General features: G+C 51.8%; 1 protein-coding gene across 1 annotated transcript in view; it reads left to right on the forward strand.

The window, feature by feature from the left end:
• Window positions 1-4,834: 4,834 nt before the first annotated feature.
• B4GALT1 (beta-1,4-galactosyltransferase 1) overlaps window positions 4,835-20,576 on the forward strand; it is a 30,012-nt gene continuing 14,270 nt past the window's right edge. Inside the window, exons 1-2 of the mRNA XM_065662532.1 lie at window positions 4,835-5,154; window positions 18,687-18,922. Of these exons, the coding sequence (XP_065518604.1) occupies window positions 4,890-5,154; window positions 18,687-18,922 (501 nt within the window). The 5' untranslated portion in view covers window positions 4,835-4,889. The remainder of the gene's footprint in view (window positions 5,155-18,686; window positions 18,923-20,576) is intronic.

Below are 20,576 nucleotides of genomic sequence, written 5' to 3' on the forward strand. Positions count from 1 at the left end.
AGCGAACTCAAGAGGGCTCCCCCATCCATTCCAGGAAGAGGAAGCATCTGTCCTGCTGGCACGCCTGGAAGCAGTGTTTCCATTACGGCAGCCACACTGAATTTACTCTAGAGTATAGCTGCACAGCACCACACAGAGGCTGAAGCCCAGGGTGTGCATGCACACATAGGGTCCGTCACCACCACACACACACAGGGTCTGTCACCATCACTGCGGGTACAGGGACCAGTAGCGGGCATTTGTGAATGCAGGCACCCCCCACACTGGCACCCCACACAGCACGGGGTGCACAGCCCCATGGCTCCCCAGCCACTGCCCACTAGCCCTCTTCACCCAGTCCCCATCTTACTTTCCTGCCTCTCATATTCCCTACTTCCTGCACACTCTGTGCTCATCCCAGGCACTGCTTTCATGCTGTGGGGATGCGCAGTGCATGTTCTTTGCTTCTATGAGCAGTCTAGGGCTGTGGGCTTCACCCCAGTGCAGTCTCAGGCTGGATACATGTGCAGAGGTGCTGCTATCCCCAGCGATGCTCACGGCTGCTGCAATCACACTGAAGAGTGGGGTAACAAGCACAAACTGCCACTTTCCCTGGAGAAGCCAACATCATGCATGCTGGGCTTGGGGTAAGCTGGTAGGAGAGCTGCTGGCAAGGCTGTGCTCCTTTGTACCCTCCCTGGCCAGAAAAGGGCTTGTGAAGCTTGGCAAAGACATACTCAGAACACCTCCTGCACCTCTATTGTCCCAGCAACCATGTTTTGCTGTGGGACAGGGCATTTCCATGTGGATACACCCCTGCAGTGCTGGTAGTGACCACATGCTGCTCTTCAGGGGGGAAGTGCAGCAGTTGGCTGAAACACTGACCTCAGCGTGGACCTGAAAAGCCAAATCACACTGAAACAAATCCTTCCTTGAGCTGCAGGATTCATAAACCCCCGTTTGGTACATATTCACATCCTTCCCTGGGATCTGCCATGCTCCTCAAGAACTTTGCTTTTCTTCCAAGAGAAGAAGGGTTTACAGCCACCCTCTTCCCGCTCATACAAAAGTCTCGCTACATTACCAGCAAACTTGTACTCTGTTGCACCCTGATGGCTTGTTTCAGCAAGTATTTGGGATGTTTATGATCTCTTCCAACTGCCAAGTTTGATTAAAATCAGCCTTACAAGTTATTAGCCATGGTGGATGGACAGATCTATTCATGTGCAGCAAAGCAGTATAGTCACTCAGCAGGTTTTTGGAGGGAGAGAGAGGCTAAAAATTAGCTTCACCAAAAGAAGAATATCACCCCCATAATGAAGCCAGGGAGCTTAAATATGGTTCAGGTGTCACTGAAAAAGTGAGATCTCCAAGGTCTCTTCAGAGGTTGCTCTGGGTGGAGATTGCAATGGTGAAAGGCTGGAGGGGGCTGATATGCAGCCTGTGCAGCTGGACCTTGTCCAACGGTAGGTATGTGTTCATGTTTCCTTTAAGATCTGTGTCTCTATTTCCTCATTCACAGGTTCTGTAGGACATCTTACCTCTGTAACAAAAAAAGGTGTGCCACTACATAATTAGGTGTAGATACCTATATTTACCCATACACACACTTCTGCATGCTTGTGTGTGTCCAGAGCACAAATGATTGATCCCTGACTGCAACAGAGGCTTCTTTCATCACAAAGCCCCTCTCTACTTCCAGATCTGTGTTGAGTAGGAGCAAGACAGTGGTCCCGTAGGAAAAACAGCAATATTTTCATACCACTCACACAAAACATAGCAGGCATTCATGGCAGGATGCCACAAAAGACCTGTGGAAAAATATGCTGGACACTTCCCTTCCCTCGGGTGTTTGTGTGAATAGTGTGTTGCAACTTCTTTTGCTATTGCTAGCTAAACTTAAAAAGTGACGTACATAGCAGTGTCACAGGAAATCTACCTTAAGTCACACTTGAGGTCTGACTCTCAGTGCACTGCAGGGAACTTCCCCTACAAGTGCCCAGTTCAAAGCTGAAAGAAAGTGAAGAGATTTTATTAGCACAAGTCCAGGTATTTGCTGGCAGCATGAAACGTGGGAACTCTAGACTGATTTGTGAGTTCTGAGGACCAGATTATCTGCTGAGAGTCGCATTGCTGGGTTGCCTCCTGCTAACTCATCCATAAAAGACATCTGGAGAGCCTGGATGCTCATTGAAGTAGGCAATTTATGAGCTGGTCATTAGCTGAATGTTGACTGAGAGTATCAGCAGTAATGGCACTAGTGTCATGGACACCAGCATTTTTATTGTGATGCTTACAACATCAGGTTTAAGTGAAGCACAAGGTGATTATTTGACTTACTTGACCTTGTGGAAGGTGTCAGAAAGAACTGAGAAATGTGTAAGTGAACAGAAAAGAGGAAGCAGATTTTTCTGTTCATGTGCCTTGACTGCACGATAATTCTCCTTGAGCTTCCTCATGGCAGAAGTGATGCCCATCTTTCAAAGGAGGTTTTGGGAGGTTAGTGAAAGTCACTTAGGAAGGGCAAAGAGACACTCAGACCTGAAGTCAGATCCTTGTTCTGCCAGTAAACTCCTTTGTCCCAGAGCAAGGTAGATTTGTTGAGGTTCGCAAAGGTCACTGAACGTTTCAGCTTTTAAAGATGAGCACAGGCTCTTCCACTGATGGCAACAGCCATACTTCCTGGGCATGCTCTTCCTGTTTCTGCTCTCTTATCACAAACCGAGACTGTGCTCTGCTGGTTTTCACCACAGTCAGTAGTAAAAAACTATATGCTCTTGCTTCTGTGTAGCATTGAACAGCTATAGTCCATGGGACCAGATAACAGAACATCAATCTGGCAAGGTCCAGCCTGTCCAAACCTCAATACAAGCCAAGAGAAACACGCGCAGCATCTGATCTCATGAAAGAGTGCCAGTCTTGAGACTGAGAAACAGCAGTGTTGGCAGAGGTCAAAGGATGGGACATGGTATGTCTTCTTCAAAGACCACAGACAGCATTCTAGCCTGGAAGAGTACTTGTGAGCAGTCACTGAATGAGCACTGAAGGAGCATCCAAACTCCTGGACGGGAGCCCAGCTCCACAGACCAGCACTTTGGCGGCCCACCAAGCAGCACTGGAGGCCACTGAGATCAACGGACCACAAGGGCTGAGAGCAGTGGGAGTGCTGTGTGTGTGTGTTGGGAAGTAGTTTTAACCAATGAGAAGAGGGTAGATTCACTTCTCCTTTCAGAGACTTGGCTTTCGTGAGACCAAGTAAACAGTAACATTAAATAGTAGCGTTAAGGACTACTGGCAGAAGTCCTTATTTGTCGCACTTGAAAACCACTTGAGTGTCAGCGGGTGTCCCTGAAGCACTGTGAGGCCCATGGGGCTAACCAGATAGATGCAAGGCTGCCAGACCAGCAGGATTTTGCCTCATCAGCTGTCAGCCTCACCCCGTGACTCAGCAATGCCCATTGACTCCTCTCCAGCCAGCCATGACCAAGGTGCCTGCAGCGCCAGGGTTAGTACTGGATTCGTGGCTGTCACTTCACACATGAGGGCAGCGCTAAACCCTCTCACCACTGCTGCTGCTGGTTGAAACAGGGTTACAAGGCAGCTGCAAGGAGGCTTCTTTCCAGGCTGGTGAGCTTGCCACTTGTAAGAGACACATACAACTTTGAGGGATGTTGCATGGTGCCCAGACCTGTTTGCCCAGGCTCTTCTCGTGGCTTGATGGAGGACACAAGGAAACTCCTGCCTTAGGAATGTGGGGCAGCTCTGGGACAGGCCACCAGAGAGGTGGAGATCCCCATGCTGGACGGCATTCAAGGCTCAGCAGGATAAAACATAGCTGGCTTTACCTGCTGCTGGCAATAGTCTTGCTCCAAGCAGGATGTTTGGCAGGAGACCTGCAGAAGGCCCTGCACTGCTGGGGTCCTGTGATTTATTCGGCAAGAAGGTGGTCCAGGCCTTTTTCGTTTGGCAGAAAACACGCTGAAACAAGCTCCGCTGAGCTGACAGGAAACTACAGTTTACACTTAGTTGTGCCTAGTGAAGTCTACCTGCAACCCTCCAAGGGGCAGGAGCCCAAAGACAGCCTGCGCTATCTTGCAGCAGCTCCCAGGGGCGTCTTAACACCCTCTGCTATAGCCCAGCGGTTTTCCATGCTGCTAGCGACCTGCACGAACCTGCAGCCGCCGTTACCACGCGGTATTACCAGGAACCGTGCTGGAGAGCCAGCTAGAAGGGAGCGGTGAGCTCCCATGGGCCAGCGCTGGCAGGGGCAGGTGAGGGGACTGCGACGGGGATGCTGAGGCGAGGATGCCGGGGAAGGGAATGCCGAGGGGAGAATGGGGGGGGGGGGGGGAGTGATGCCGGGAGGACGGATGTCGGGAGGAGGATGCCGAGGCGGGGAGATTGCTGGAGGGAGACATGCCGGGCGGAGAGATGCCAGGAGAGGATACCGCCGGTGGGGAGATGCCGGGGGGGGATGCGGTGGGGAATGCAGTGCGGTATGCCGGGGGGAGATGCTGTGGGGTATGCCGGGGGAAGATGCGGTGGGGGATGCGGGGGGGGGATGCGGTAGGGTATGCCTGGGAAGGGATGCGGTGGGGGATGCACTGGGAGAAGCCGGGGAGGGATGCGGTGGGGGATGCGGCGAGAGATGCCGGAGAGCGGATGTGGGGGGATGCGGTCGGGGATCCCGGGGGGAGATGCGTGGGGGATGCCGGAAGGGGGATGCCGGGGGGATAGTGGGGGGCTGGGGGGGGGGGTGCCGGTGCTCCCGCTGAGGCGGGCGGCGGCGGGCGGGGCGCGGGGCTCGGGGCCGCCCCCGGCGGGCGGAGCCGTCGCGGTCCCCGCCCCGACCGTGTCTCCCGTTGTCGGCGCGGAGCGGGGCAGGCGGCGCACCCCGCCAGCGCAGCGGCATGAAGGAGTCGTCGTTGCCCGGCACCTCGCTGCAGCGGGCCTGCCGCCTCCTCGTCGCCTTCTGCGCCCTCCACCTCTCAGCCACGCTGCTCTACTACCTGGCGGGCAGTGCCCTGGGGCCGCCGGGCAGCCCCGAGCCGCCACCGCGCCGCCCTCCGCCCGCCAACCTCTCGCTGCCGTTCTCCCGGCCGCCGCCGCCCACCGCAGGGTCCCCTCCCGCCTCGTCGCCGACGGGCCCTTGCCCCGAACCCTCCCCGCTGCTCGGTGAGTGTCGTCCCGTATGGGTTTGGCGCCCCAGCTTCGCCTCCTCCTGCCCCCCGACGGGTGCCCGGCGCCGTCCGCTCCGCGGGGAACACGGGGCCCGGGGAGTAACGCGCGCCCGCGCCCCGAAGGCATCCCGCCGCCGCGCGTCGTGCGCTGGTGTCCCTGTTAGGCGCGGGGTGACAGCGGCGTGGCTGTCCACGCGTGCCGCTGGCCGGAGGAGGATTGTGGGAGAATCCCGGGGGAGCCGGTGTCGTGGGGGATGCTCTCGCAGGGGAGTCAGCGAGTAGCGGAGCCGCGGCGCTTTCGGGGAGCGCGCCCTCCCCGTCCGGCTGGGTTTCTGGTTGCCGGAGCGGTTGGGTAATTTCCTCTGGGAACTCTACCCAAAATACTGCTCTTGCGCAATCTCACAGGAAGGATCAGACGGGCTGTTGGCGCTGTGCAGGCTCCCGCAGCCTTTTGTGTGCGCGGACCTGCTCGGTGAGCAGCGTGGATTTACAAAGCGCTGTGAGGCAGGGTCATGAATACAGTTGTTATGCATCCCAGCGGCGCTGCCCATGTATTTGGTGCTGTGATGCATTATCCTGATACGTGGCAGCCTGGCGTGTGTTTTATCTGCACTGGAGCTGTGCTCCCCCCAAGACAGCCTGGGTGCTGGCAGGCTGTTGGCAGGTCTGCAGCCGGCTGGTGGGTTCCATTTCTACACTGAGCACCTGTATCTGGTTGGATCCACTGCCTTTGTCAGGAGGCAGCAGTGGAGGGGAGATGGGTTTCGGCTTTTTCCCTACCCTTACGACGCTCTCGCCCAACCTGACATTTGGAGCTGATGCTCCTTGAATAGATCCTCCTGTGGCACAGGCAGAGTTCACTACCACAACCTGAGCCATTCCACTAGACAATGACCTGGCTAATTGGGCCCTGCAGCCTGGGGATCATCTCCCTCTTCATCAGTGTGCCACGTTAGCACTGTCACCTTTATTACCAGAGATCACAGCGGGGGAACAGACTTTCAAGAAGCTACCTGTGGTTTTCAGTTTACAAAACCAGCACAGAAATTCATAGATTCTCTGGGTGCTCACTGGTCAGCTGTTTATGGATCAGTGCGTCTGCATAACAAATGACTGGCTTGTTATTTTAAGAAGGCGGTTTTGAGGTCACTAAAAGGAACTGTGCTATGGTTTTTTGTTGTTTTTTTTTTTATTAGTATCTTTCACTTTTTTTCACCTGCATCACTTTAAGTTGAAAGCGGCTTTTCAAGCCTGTTCTCATGAAGTGGACGTGGGAGTCCTTTATGAATATAGCTTTGCTTTAAATGGTCTCCACTTACCCTGATCCTCTCAAGAGGGAGTCATGTGCTTTTTAAACGCCTGGAATTCAGAGAAATGCTCTTAGTGTCCTCAAGATTGAATGCATTTATCAGAGTTACTGGCTGAAGGATCAGTTAAAGTATTTTACATTGTCATTGTAACATCTTCAATGGGATTTGCTGAGTCTGCCAAGGGCCAGATGAGGCTATTGGAAGTGGTTACAGATGTTCAGAGAGCTTCAGAGCTATGTAGAAAGCAGCTCTTAACAACACAGTAGGCAGACGGTTTCTAGCCGGGTTACCTTCAGTACTTGTGGGGGTGCAGTTAGTTGGAGGCCAGCATTGTTGCAGCTTCAAGGTTTGTAGCCAGCATGTAGGTGAGAACCTTGAATCCAGTGTGTAGGCGAGAGACCTGATGGGTATTTGTGTTTTCCCCTGCTCATTTCAGGTTTTATTAGCAAATAGCATTTGTAAAGCAATGCAATCATGCCTCAGATGAGTCTGCCCTGATCAGCATCTCCTGTATCTTCACGGCCAGTGTGGGGATAGAAAGGTGTACACTCCACGGGCATTTCTGCCACTTAATTCACCCACCCAGAATTAAAAGAAAACCCTCTTCTTTTTGTGCACAAAGCCCCTTATCGGTATGAGCGTAACAAGCAGTAGCCAGCCAGCCACTTCTTGTAATTCCCACCTTCCCAAAGCCATGGAGCTGGTAGCTCCAACTGACCCGTGCCCTCAGTGTAAACCTAAATTACAAATGCACCTCAGCCTGGTTTTTATTATTTTCTGCCCCCTCCCTCCCACATCACTGGGGAGCATGTGATGAATCACACAGGATACGTGTGACTGAGCTGCTCGAGCTTTTTGGAAGGTCACATAGCCAGGTACTCATTTCAGAGGCACACAGTTTTCTTCCTAGTGATGTTTAGAGGAGTAGTTTACAATCCCTGCTTTCTGGCACAGCAACAAACACATTAGCTGAATGAGGTTTAATCTCTACAAGGAGCTGCCAAATTTAAAATGCTTTTATGGCTCACTTGCCTTTATTTGTTAAGCATAAATCAGGGCTGGGTAAATAATACTATAATTCAAGTTTGAATTAAAAGTCCTTAACAGCTGTGAAATTCTCTGATACAAGTTAATATAAGCATTGTGGATTTATGCTCAAGTTCAGAGCTGTGTGTCAATGAGTATTTTAAATGGCGTATTAAGAAGCAGAGCCTGCTTGCTGCAGTGAAATTGCAGCCTTTGAGAAGCCCAAAAATGAGTGAATCCAGATATATTCTGTATGTGTCCATTCACCACACTGTTGTATTCTTTAGGAGCTGTAGAAAAGTATTGCTTGTTTATTTTGTTTTTAAGAAGTTTTAAAGTTGTTCTGTAGAAGCAGGATGTATGTTGGCCTGAATGCTTTCAAAACAGTTGAATGCTTTTCTTCTACCTATTCTATGAGGTCTTTGTGTTTTGATGGTGGCGTACTTTATGTGCCTGGTGATTTTAGGAGGGAACACAGGAAGAGACAGGTTCATTGGTAGGAAGATCCCTCTCCAGAAGAGCTCATCTTAAAGCAGACTGTATGGTTTCTGCAAAGCAGATTCTCATGGCACAGGTTTACCTGTGTAAGGGATTTCAGGGATGTAATTTTCAAGTCCTACTTGATCAAGAGCACGTGTTGTTTATGAAGGTTATTTTAGAAGACAGCTGTCTCCTAGCCATTTTTGACCCTCGTTCAGATACCAGGTGTGGCTGGTAAGGGATGGCAGGCTGAAGAGAGCTGTTCATATCCTCAGCTCCGTGAGCATCTCATGGCAGAGACAACCCAAGTGCCTTAGACATGTTGCTTTTAGGTGTCTGGCTCAATAGCTTTTCAGCCCCAGGTTTCAGTTTCAGCCCCCCTTAGGCACTAGAAGCTGCTCTAAGGGCTCCCTGGAGCCTTCTCTTCTCCAGGCTGAGCAAGCCTGGCTCTCTCAGCATATCTTTATAGCAGAAGTGCTTTGGCCCTTTGATCATGGCCTCCGCTGGACTCACTCCAACAGGTTCACATCCCTCTTGTGTAGCTGTCCCCAGAGCCGGATGCAGGACTGTAGGCGGGGTGTCACAAGAGCAGAGGGTCAAGATCACCTTCTTCGACCTGCTGGTCATGCTCCTTTTGATGCAGCCCGGGATTCGGCTGGTTTCTGGGCTGTGAGTTCATGCTGAAGCCGGCTCATGTTGAGCTTCTCATCAGCTAACACTCCCAAGGTCTTCTCTTCAAGGATCTTGGACATGCAAGAAAAACAACTGCTTCTTTGCAATTCCAGAGTTCTGGGTAGAAACTGATGCTTCCCACTGTTGGCAATTCATGTTTAACAATAACACAAGAATTGAGAGGAACAAGCTCCTTTGACCAGCTTGTGGGTGAGCAGCTGCTGTTTGGTTGGCGGACCAATAGCATGGACTTTGTCTTCCATGCGCTGCTTCTGATGGCTGCATGGTCAGTGTGAGCAGTCACTCTAACCTGTAGATGCTGAAATGATGAGGGTATTCTGATGCTTTGAGGTTTAGAGGAGATTTGTCAAATCTGTGGTGATGCTGAGTGCCTGTATTACAGAAGCTTTTAGAGGTGATATGCTGCCTGAGAGGCCAGCAAGTTCACAGATAATCTAGTTTAAGGCCCCTGTATACGTGGACATTGCATGGGCAGGAGTGGAGGATGCTTTAGCACTGGCAGAATCCTAGCAGAGCATAATTTGGGGCCAGAGAGTGAAAACTCAAGAGGTGCTGGGAACACTAGTTTTCAAGGAGACTCCGGTGGTGATTGTGCCAGAGGTGTTTGTTAGGTTTGGCATGCCTGGGGTCTGCTTTCTGTCACATTGCCCACCTGCAGTCATAGGCTTTTGTCTTGCTGGGGAGGATGGATTCTACCCCAGAAACTGCAGGCTTCTGAATCTGTGAAGCCACTTATGATACCAAGTGGTGGAGAAGCTTTACATGTAGCATCTCGCCCTCCTCTCAGCTGAGCCTGCTATTGTCTGATGTGTCTTTTTTTTGCTTGTTATTTTGAACCTTTCCAATACAGCTGCTATCTCTGCCTCTTCCCACCACCCCTACCTGCCCAGCCCGGGTGCTGCGGGCTTTACTTTGGTGGCTGCAAGCTGGGGTTTGTGCAGTGTCCCTCCACTGCCTTGTGTTGAAAAAGTAAAACAGAAACTCAGAAAGGAGAGCATGGAGAGGGCTGAGGGGAGCTCACATGCGGACTAGTTCACTCAAGTTTAGTCTTTCTTGGCCTCAAAAGAGGGGTTGAGAGACTGTGTTAAACTCCTCCAAAGGGTATCTTTAAGCTGTTTGGCAGGGAACACATGTGCGATCCTGGTAACACTGCTGACAGCTCTGCAGCTACCCGTGCGGTCAGGAGCACTCACAGCTCCAAAGCACAGGCTTTCTCTGTGGCCAGGCAGCAGCCTCTGTGGTGAGAGCATCCCTAGCATCCTCTTAGCTGGTCAAAGTGGAGGTCAAGGACTATTCATTGGCCTTGCAAACGGAAAGGTACCGTGCCTGCCTGGAGCACAACTGTTTCAGGGATACAGCACCACAGACGGAATGTGCTGGGGAGGAAAGGAAAGTTTCCCATCTCATGCACATAGAGTTTTATAATGTGCTCGTTCCTCTGCCAGCGTCGATCTGAAGCAACAGCTAGTTTCCTTGGAAATTGGGCCAAGTTTGTGTTTGGAAGGAGACAGGCATTCGCAGCTTCCCGAACTGCACTGCGATGCAGAATTCAGTTTAGTTTTCGACTTCCCTCCTCTGGTGTGGAGCTCCTTAGTGTGACTTCACTCAGCAGATGGAGGACATTGTCACTGTATTAAGGCCCCCCTGCACCCCAAAGGGTAGTGTGCTGGGGGTGCTCTGGGTATGGTGGCCTCAGAAGCAGCCTGAGGAAGCTGCTGTGCTCCACTGCTCACCTTCCTCCTCTCCTTGCTGATGGACCCTCCTCTCCTGGCAGCATCCTGCAGCCACTGCTCTGCTCCCTCCCTCCTGCACGCTCTTCTCCATGGAGGAGGAGGGGTTTAGGGACACAGCGAGCCAGCCTACAGCAGTGCTGCAGTGGTGGTGCCAAAGATGTGGGTTTTCTGGGATGTGGATGGAGGAGCAGTGTCAGCTCACTGAGCCCTGTCTCTCTGGCCTGTGGAGACAGCGCACAGCTCAGCCCATTGCCCCTGCAACAGCGTTTTCTACTGTACGAATCAGTGCCCAGAGCCCCTTGCCTTCAAGAAGTGCTCGGTGAGCCAGGCATGGATTAGCACCTCCGGGGAGGTAAGCAGTGGCTGCTGGTGGCACCGGGGAATGGCAAACAGCCTTTCCAGCTGCCTCTCAGCTGCAGCTGAGCTGCCACAGCTCGGGGCAGTCCCGAAGCCCCTGCAGATGTTTGCCTGAAAGCAGGCTGCTTTGCCACCTCCCCACGTTGGACTTGCTTTGAGAGCGCTTGCCTGCAAGCACATCTTGCTGAAGCTGGAAACGTCCCTGCAAAGGCTTTATGGGGTGGGTTTCCCTGTGCGCTGGGGCAGTGGGTTTTGGGCAGCATCGCCCCAGGCATGCAATACCCTGCTCCTGTCCTCACCTCCTTGCTGTTTGCTGGCAGCACCCCATGATTTCAGGGGTGTGCCAGCCCTGGCATGGTTTTAGGCAGACAGACACACCTCCACCCCACCCAGGACAGCACTGGGATCTGGGTGCAGGCACTGCTAATTGTGTGGGATGGGATGGGATGGGATGGGATTGGATGGGGCAGGAGAGCTGGGGGCTGCCTTTTGTGTTGGGGCTGCCCTGGCAGAGCTGTGTTCCTGGGATGCCGCTCATCCTGGGATTGCTCCTGTCTTCCCATCCCGCCCTGCGGCAGGGTGGGGGGTTCCTGGCGGGGGGCAGCTCAGCCTTTTTCTGATCCAGATCCCTGTGTTTATTTGTTTTGAGTTTGCTGTTTGAGGGCCTGGAATTTAATTTTGCAGAGGCAGTGAGAAGGGCTAATCGCATGCAGATTGCCTGGCTCAAAGGGAGGCAGTTCAAAGCTCCCTCCGTGAGCGTGTGCTGGATTTCAGCCACCAATGAGGACTCTGCTTCTCTCCCAACAGTACCTTCTTGTGGAAACAGCAAACAATTTTCTTTTCTCTTGAAAGACACCATGTCCTGATGGTGTGAGACCTTGTGCTGGAATAGGCAGTGTCTGGAGTTGGATTAAGATGTGTTTGTCTCTGTAAGTGCTCAGTTAATCATAGAAACCTGCCATCATGCAGACCCAGTGCTGCCACTGTATGTGATGCACCCTCGTGGGTTTTTCAGCCTGTTTCCCACAGTCGAAGACGCCAGACACAGTGTGAACCTGCCTAAGACAGGCCCTGCACTGGTGTAGCAACAAACTACAAGGCTCAAGCCTTGCGCCGGCATATCTGACAGCTGTAAGGGGCTGCAACTTTGCCTGTGTAGACCAGAAAAAGAAAACGTATCCTCGTCCTTGGGAAGGCTTTGTTTCCTCACTGGGATATTTCTAGCCAGACCTAAGGATTATTTGCCTCTAAGAATACTCATGGGAGGGTGAGATGTGCGGGCAGCAAGGGGCAGCAGCTGCCAGCCAGTCTGCAAGGAGGCAAAGGTGTTTTCATAGAAGCACAGAAGGGTTAGGGCTGGAAAGGACTGTATAGTTCCAACCCCCTGCCATGCGCAGGGGAGCCTCACACTGGACCATGTCATACAGTGGTTCGCATGCCAGGACAGGGGCTGCTTGGGGAGCCAGTCCCATCCTCCACCATGGGGCTGTACCCCCATTTCAAGCCTGGCTGGTCCTGTCTGCGTAGGCGCTGGCATGGCTCTGAAGTCGAGCTTATTTTAATGGGAAATGCTTGCTTTGCTGAGCTGTGGGATACAGGTACCTGCCTGCCCTGGAGTGCTGCGTGGGTCTGAGGGACCCCTGCTCCATAGCCTGGGGTGAGGGAACGTGCCCCTGCATTGTCTGGGGTGGAGTGGGGTTTGTTTTTCCCAGACGTTCCCTTTTCTGCCGGGCCCCTGAAGAGAGAGGTTTGGGTTGGGTTTTTTTTCCTTCCTGCAAGTTTTGCTTCTCTTTTTCCAGCTTTCTTTTTGCATGAGCTTTGTCTGAGCTCAGCAGTGCGGGTGTGCACGTGGCTCGGCTGCTGGAGAGCACTCGGCCAAGGCAATGGAAACGTTCTTCTCTGCGCTGTTTGGAGAGGCATTCTTTCCAACCTCCGTGCTGCATGCTTTTGCTTTCATTCTCATCAAATTAAATACCAGAGGTTTGCGTCTGACTTAAGGCGTGCAGGTGAATAGTGCCACTTTTCCCAGAGGAGTGCCTGGGAGGGCGGTTTGCTCTGATGGGTACCTCTGCAAACTGACCCATGAGCCCAGCTGCCCTCCGTCACATCTCCTTCTGATGGGGCTGCACTGCCCTCCTGGGGAAGGGGTTCTCCCTCACCCCGTCCCACCTGAACCCCTCGGGGCTGCCCTTCATAGCTGCTGCCCCATGCTGCCACCTTCTTGGATGGAGCACGATGGTGCCCCCTTGGGATGCAAGGGTATAATTCTGGGCATCACTTCTTGAGTTTTCCAATCTCTTCTAGTATCTGTGGTCCAGGGAGACTGGAGCAGCTTCTAGATTTGTTCTAGCATCCAGCCAAGCAGATTCTGGGCTGTTGGTGCAAGGTCCTCTCATTTGGGTCAGGGGGATGCGCACCAGCGAGGTCGCGTGCTGGCAGCCTCATGCAGCAGGAGGATTAGCTGTTGTGGCATGTGTGGCTGCTGGGAAGTAGGGAATGGGAAGGTCACCAGGGCTGTGGGGCTGGTTCCTGAGGCTTGAGTGTTGTGCTACCTCTGGCGTTTCACAAGCCTCACCTTTTGCTTCATGTGAGAAGCTGCTTCCTGTTTGTGTACACCATGATGGCTGCTCCGGCATCTGAGCCTGCACAGTACTTTTCCTGTGCACCTTCCCTTAGAGCAGGAACACTTCTGAGTGTCAGAGATGGGGGGCAGGAGGAGGTTGGCTTATTTTTGTGTGCACCTTTCCTATTACCCTACCACTGCCAGCTGTAAATCCTCCTTTCACAGTCTCTGAAGTGTTTGCTTTGGGTGCGTGCTTTTGCCTGCTTCCGGCAGTTGCTTACTCATGTTTTTGAGGTTTTCTTTTGCTAAAAATGTACAGTGGAGGCTTGCGGAGCTGCTGTTGGGACTCCAGAGGAGGCCACAAGGATGATCACAGGATTGGAGCACCTCCAGTGTGAAAATGGGCTGAGAAAGCTGGGAGAAGAGAAGGCTGCTTGGAGACCTCATAGCAGCCTTCCAGTATCTGAAGGGGGCTGTCCTGGGTTCAGCAGTAGCAGTCATTTTTCTCCTTCTCAGTAGCTGGTGCAGTGCTGTGGTTTTGACTTCCAGCCTGGGAGCAGCACTGATAACGCCGATGGTTTTAATTCTTGCTCAGTAATGTTTACTCTGACCAAGGACCTTCTGAGTCTCATGCTCTGCTAGGGAGGAAGGGAAGTTGGGAGGAAGCAGAGACAGACACCTGACCCAAACTAGCCAGGGAGGTATTCCATACCACAGCACGTCATGCCCAGTGTATAAACTGGGGGCAGTTACCCGGTAGGGCTAGATAGCTGCTTGGGTCAGGCTGGGTATCGGTCAGCAGGTGGTGAGTGGTTGTGTTCTCTTCCCTTGTTATTTCCTTTATCATTATTATCATTGGTGGTAGCAGCAGTGGTTTGTGTTATACCTTAGTTACTGGACTGTTCTTATCTCAACCCGTGGGAGTTACATTCTTTCAATTCTCCTCCCCATCCCTCCAGGAGCAGGGGGAGGAAGAAGAGGGGGGAGTGAGCGAGCGGCTGCGTGGTTCTGAGTTACCAGCTGGGCTTAAACCATGACAGGGGCCTACAAGGATGCTGGAGATGGACTTTTCATCAGGGACTGCAGTGATAGGACAAGGAGCAATGGGTTCAAAGTTAAACAGGGGAAGTTCATGTTAGATATAAGGAAGAAGCACTTTACTGTGAGGGTAGTGAGGTACTGGAACAGGTTGACCAAAGAAGTGGTAAATGCTCCATCCCTGGCAGTGTTCAAGGCCCTAGGCAACATGGTCTAGTGTGAGGCATCCCTGCCCATGGCTGGGGGTTGGAACTAGATGACCTTAAGGTCCTTTCCAACCCTAAGTATTCTATGGTTCTATAAACTCTGTAACTGAACCCAAAGGGTGTCTGCCTACAAATCCTAGGCCATATGAATGACCAGAATTACAAGTCTGCATAACTCTGTCATGCCTGCCTGTTTTTAGCAATGGGTTTAATATACAGTGACTCCTATGTCAGGCAGTCACCTTGACCAAGAGCAGAAAGATTGAGATGGAGCAAATCGGGCTGAAAATTTTACCTAGTAAAAACAGATAGGGATAGAATTTTGGCCAGTGGTAAAGCAAACTTCACATGCTTTCATGGCATCAGCAGATCATGTCCTGAGTCGACATCCTTGCGAGACAACAGCCTTGGGGCTGCTTGCTATCCAGGCAGTCAAATTGCAGTCAAAGTTATTTAAAATTAGCAACTGGAACTGTGATTCTGGTCCCCAGCTGGAAAGTCCGTGTTTGCAGATTAAGCTTCAGCCTTGTACTGCTTGGGAAGTGAACTGGAACCACTGATGCGCAGCGGGTGGTATGGTGCTGTTGCTTTTCGTCAGCCACATTGCTTTACCAGGCCTAGCTTGTTTTAGCCATTCTGTGTTTGAAAACAGCCTATTCAGGTTTTTCACCTTTTTCATATTCTTACTGACGCCAGTGAGTGTATTAACCGGGTGATTTGCATCAAGCCTGCCTCAGAAGCGGCTGCTTTCCTGTACGTGTACAATGTCATTGCCTGGGGTCTTCTCACTGACCTCCGTGTAGGCTGCATCCCTCGGGACAGCATTTGTAAGAGGGTGTGTTGCCTTTAAGCTGATTTCATTAACTGGAGGTCAGAGCAGTACAGATCATCTCTCAGCAGTGTCCATCACGACCCTGAAACTGTTAAATGTCTGTCTTCCGCAGCTGGTTTTTATCATGAATGTGTTTTCCTCTCCCATCTTTTCCTTGCTGACCTTCCAGCCTCCTGAAGGCAAACAAGAGCAAGCACTGGCAGGGTTAGTTGTCCATGTTTAGCCCTGGGGGGCTGGTGAGTGTCAGCCTGCAAAAAGCCTTGCTTGGAATGTCCTGGATAGCTTGTGGCTATCCTTGCCCAGCTGGAGCTCACAAACCACCAGTAGGAGATTTCCCCTCTAAATTTTCCTAAATGGCAAACTTTTGTGCTGTGCGAGTGAGTGTGAGACATTAAAGGAGCCTTTGTTTGTTAAACCAGAAAGCATCCACTGGGCTGATGGGGCTTGCACTTTCCTGGGAGCAGGGAGCTCATCCGCCTGTGGCAGGAAGGGGCTTGCTCTATGGGATGGCAGCCGCCCGGCGCCTGGGAGCGGGGAGTGCTGGCAGGGCCCTGTGAAACGATATACTGCTTCCGCCCTGCTGCTTCCTGCAGTGTCGCGCTGGGTCGGTCCCGCTGCTGGCAGCAGGGCACGGGCAAGGCAGTGAAATAGCATCCCTGGGCACAGATGCCCAGCGTAATCCCATTTGCTGGCTATGGCCATGGTTAGGTGAACCATGCCCACTGCAACACCCTTTGCTGTAGGCATCATCCTGGCTGTGAGTGCCAGTCTCCTACTGGAGGTAACACTGAGGGGCAGAGGGATGGGCAGGGGGAAGCAGGCATGGATGTGTGCTGGGGCCAGAGGCAGCTCTGAGAGAGCACTCACTGCAGGGAAGAGGTACCCACATTCAGAGGAACAGATACATTCTCCCAGCTCCTACTGTGCTGCTCCGGTGCCTGCCCCCTGCCTGTACTACTGCATGGGGAGGCTGTGCCCTATGCCCAGTCATGCCACTGCGTTTTCCTTTCTGCGCTGGTTCCTCCCATTCTTGCCTCTTCCTCCCACTGCAGAACGCCCTCCAGGCTCTCCCTGCAAGCTGCTTTTTGACCAGGGAGGCTTTGGCCTCAGCCTCCGGGCAGGCGTCTGCAGGACCCGTGGGGTAGAGAGCGTGGGGAGCTGAACAGGTACACTGGAGTGAAGCTGGGAACCATGGAGGTGCTGAGGGCACGGACAGACTGATCCCAGTGCTGGAGCCTGAGAAGTCACTGCCTTCTTTCTCCTTGTGCAAGAGAAACACGCAGGCTTGCCCATTTAACCTGTGCAAAGTGCGGAGATCAGGAGATCCCTTTGCATCCTGCCCGTGATGCCCGGTCCTACAAGGTCTTACCTCCATTGTGCTGGCAGCCAAGCCTCCTCACTGCCTCTGGGGATACACCAAGCACCTCTGCCTGTTTGGCTGGTCTCCGTCTTGCCGTCTTCAGCCTTGCGGGAGCACGCATTTTGTGGAGCAGCACAACTGAGCTAAGGCAGCTTCTTCTAGATCTGTAAGCAGCGAGTGAGCTATACATCTGGAGCACTGTTTCTGCTTTTAGTGTAGTCATATCCTGGGGTATGCGCAAGGCTGATTGGTAGTGCCACTGTCTTTCAGAGCTCTAAAAGTCACTTGTGTCTTTTCTAACAGGGCTCTGTGAGGGCCCTGTGACACATACATACAGACATGTACATGCTCTGTGTGTCCTCAGAGGTGCATTGGGCATCTCTTCAGCAAGTGCAAAGAGGAGATGGGAGCTCTAAGACACAAGTGCCAGTGAGTGCATGCACACACATATGTGTGTTCACACCCATGTGGAATAGAGGCAGAGGGTACAGCAGCCAAATCTCTAAGGAGTGATCCTCAGCCTGGTGTTTATGGTGAAGACCTGCTTTATGTGTGGGGGCCTCAGCATCCCTGCCCCCTGCAGAGGCTTCAGTGGGAACAGAGTTTACCTGCAAAGCCCCGTTCATTAGCTCGCCATTACTGGGAACAGGACATGGCAGAAAGAGAGGTCCTACTGCAGACCACTGCTGTGCTCACTGGGTTTTTCCAGCCAGCCTGTTCACCAGGGCTGGGGCTGCTGGAAGCAGATACCACAGAAAGGCCAGCCTGGATGTAAAGAGGGGGCAGGCACAAAATGTCTGTGATCCAGTGCTGCAGAGCCACGTGACAGAGCAGAGAAGCCCTGGCAAGCGATGAGCACTCGTGCAGGCACATGAGCCAAAGTCTTGCAGAGTCGGTCTCATTGGCCGTATCAGTGCCTGGGGCTGTCACTGCCCTTTCTCACTGAGTTCAGCTTTAAACAACTATCTCAGTGGCTGCTGTCCTCTCTGTGGTGCCAGGGGGGCTTCTCAGTTTTACACACCAGTTTTGGCACAGATTATTTTGGCGGTTTCAAAACCTGCCACTGTTGAAACCATATGCAGGAATTGCCAACCACCATGCAAATCTGGATATGCTTTTTATAGCAGTTCTAGTGTGGGACTTCTAATAAATAACAGGCATGCCTACAGAACACGGAAAATAGGAGAGAAAGAAAAAACAAGAACAGGGGTTTTGTTCACTTTGCGTGTGTCGAGCCTTGGTGTAAGTAGTTGCGTCGTTAGGAGAGCAGGGTTGTTTGAGGAGTGCTCTTCTCTAAGCACTGTGCAAGATGGGTGAGAGCACAGAGGTAACACTCTTCTGTAGGCTGGTTTTGTGGCACACATGCTAGTGGTCGCACCGCTTCTGGTTTGCCAAGCAGATAGGGTTGTAGCAATAGGACAAGGGGTAATGGATTCAAACATAAACAAGGGAAGTGCAAGTTGGATATAAGTTAGAAGTTCTTTACTGTGGGAGTGGTGAGGCACTGGAATGGGTTGCCCAAAGAAGTGGTAAGTGCTCCATCCCTGGCAGTGCTCAAGGCCATGTTCACAGAGCCTTGGGTGAGACGGTTTAGTGTGAGGTGTCCCTGCCCACAGCAGGGGGGTGGAACTGGATGATCTTAAGGTCCTTTCCAACCCTAACTGTTCTATGATTCTATGACTCAGTTGGCATCAGTGACTTGGTTGAGGTCTGATACCAATAGGCTACAGCACTTGCATGTTTGCTCTGAATGCTGTTGTACGGCTGCTCCAAGCTTCAGCATCTCCATGCACTGCTGGGATGTTGTGTGCATCCAGCCCTCTGCATTTAAAGAACAAAACAAACCAGGAAAACAAACGTGTAAAGGATGTGTGCTCAGAGAAGCAGATCATGTATGCTAAGTTGCTTTGTGCTGTGCCTCTCTTCCAGTTGGTGCACTACGTGTGGAGTTCTCCCAGCCTGTGAACCTGGACGAAGTGGCGAGACTAAACCCTGAGGTCAAAGCAGGAGGTCGTTTTGCTCCAAAGGACTGTATAGCACTTCAGAAAGTAGCAATAATCATACCATTCAGGAACCGAGAGGAGCACCTGAAGTACTGGCTCTATTACCTGCACCCAATTCTCCAAAGGCAGCAACTAGATTATGGAGTCTATGTTATCAACCAGGTAAGATGCTCAATGCGTAGACAGGCCTTTATACCGCTATGATTAATAGTGCCTGTGCCCCATGAAACAGAGGAGTGGTTTCTTTGTCCTCAACAGCAGTGATGTGGCAGGCAGGAGCAAGGTTGCTTTAGAAAATAGATAAGAAAAAAAGAAAAGTGAAAATTAACATGAGCAATTTGAGCAATTTTGCTTCAATGATTCTGATGGAAAATCTGAGGTCCCTTCTTCTGGTCAGGCACAATTCACTCTAAAGAGCTCCTGCTTAAAGAGCCCACCTGGTGAGAAGGGAGAAAATCCGTAATTGCACAACCCAATCTAACAATCTGCTACCTCTTTCCAAATGGTCCTTTTTCCCGGCTGCTGCAGGAGTTGCATACAGAGATTTGTAAGGTGACATGGTAGCATTAATGCATAATCTGGCATTGGGTGTGCCATAAAGCTGTAGGATTTCACTTTCTTGAGCAACTTCTATTCTTGTTAGTAATAGTACACAAAGTGTCAGGATGAAGAAACAAAAGCTGTGGCAGTGGAGTCAGGTGTGTCATCTTCAGGGGAAAAGAACAGAAAAGATACAAGGGGCTTTTTTTGTTGGTTTGTTGCCTTTTTTTCCCCTCAATATCTGATGGCCTTCGACCTCTCTAAGGAAAGAAAAAGGCATGTTTCATTCCAAATAAGCTGTCTTAATTTATACTGTAATAGTGGTTAAATAATTGAGTGTTGTTCACACCTGGAGAAGCCTAAAATGTGTAGGCATTTGCATGGGCTGCAGCGTGAAAGGACAGATGTAGTTCTGAGGGCCCCAGAGGAGATTGGCAGCTGAACAATCTCACAACACAGTTTCTCTTTTGGATATGTATTTATATCCTGTTTTCTCAGCTCTGCGAAAACTGGTGTGAGATAACATGATTCTTTAAATGTAACTCCTTAAATGTGTGGATCAGCTGATGTGTTTGTGCATATCAAACACCATGAATACTGAAAGTGGTCACCCAAGCAATAAATTTCCTCAATGAATTGAAAGTACGGGGAGACCTTTTTCTAGAGAGGAAACCAATACTCCTTTACTACTATTTCTCTTACTTTGCTCATTTCCAGGGTGCCAGAGATCTGGGCAGAAGTGATTTGTGGGGAATTAGTGGTAGCTCCCAAGCAAAGCAGCCAAATTGCTCTGGTGTCTGCAGCCAGCTGTGCTTGTGGCTGCACTGATGAGGACACAAGGTGTTTCTGCAGCACAATGTGCCCTAAAACTAAGCTCTATAAGGTGTCCCTTCCTGTGTAGTGCAAAGAGCAACTGGTGCTGCTGCGTACCAGCAACACAGGGCCAGCCCCAGCCCTTCATCCTTCAGGCTTCATTCCTTGCACAGCAGTGTTTGCCTGTGCAAGGTACTCGTGCCACGAGGCTGTTTGAGCCATGGTCCCCACCGGTCACTGGGTGCAGGTGGGTGATGGTGGCAGGGCAGCGTGCCTCCCTTTCTTGAGTGTGGCTTGGAAGCAAGGTGTGTTGCCAGCAGTGGTCCTGCAGTGGCTTTGCGGAGGACCCCAGTCTGGGGACAGTGCTTGTGGGTGAGCAGCTGTCTCTACTGCAAAGAGCCACCAGGGCAGGCATTTCCCCATAAATGATGTTCAAGGGTAAGGAAAGCAAGGGGCCCGGTCC

The sequence above is a fragment of the Lathamus discolor genome, chromosome Z (assembly GCF_037157495.1).
Source record: "Lathamus discolor isolate bLatDis1 chromosome Z, bLatDis1.hap1, whole genome shotgun sequence".
Lineage (NCBI taxonomy): Eukaryota > Metazoa > Chordata > Aves > Psittaciformes > Psittacidae > Lathamus > Lathamus discolor.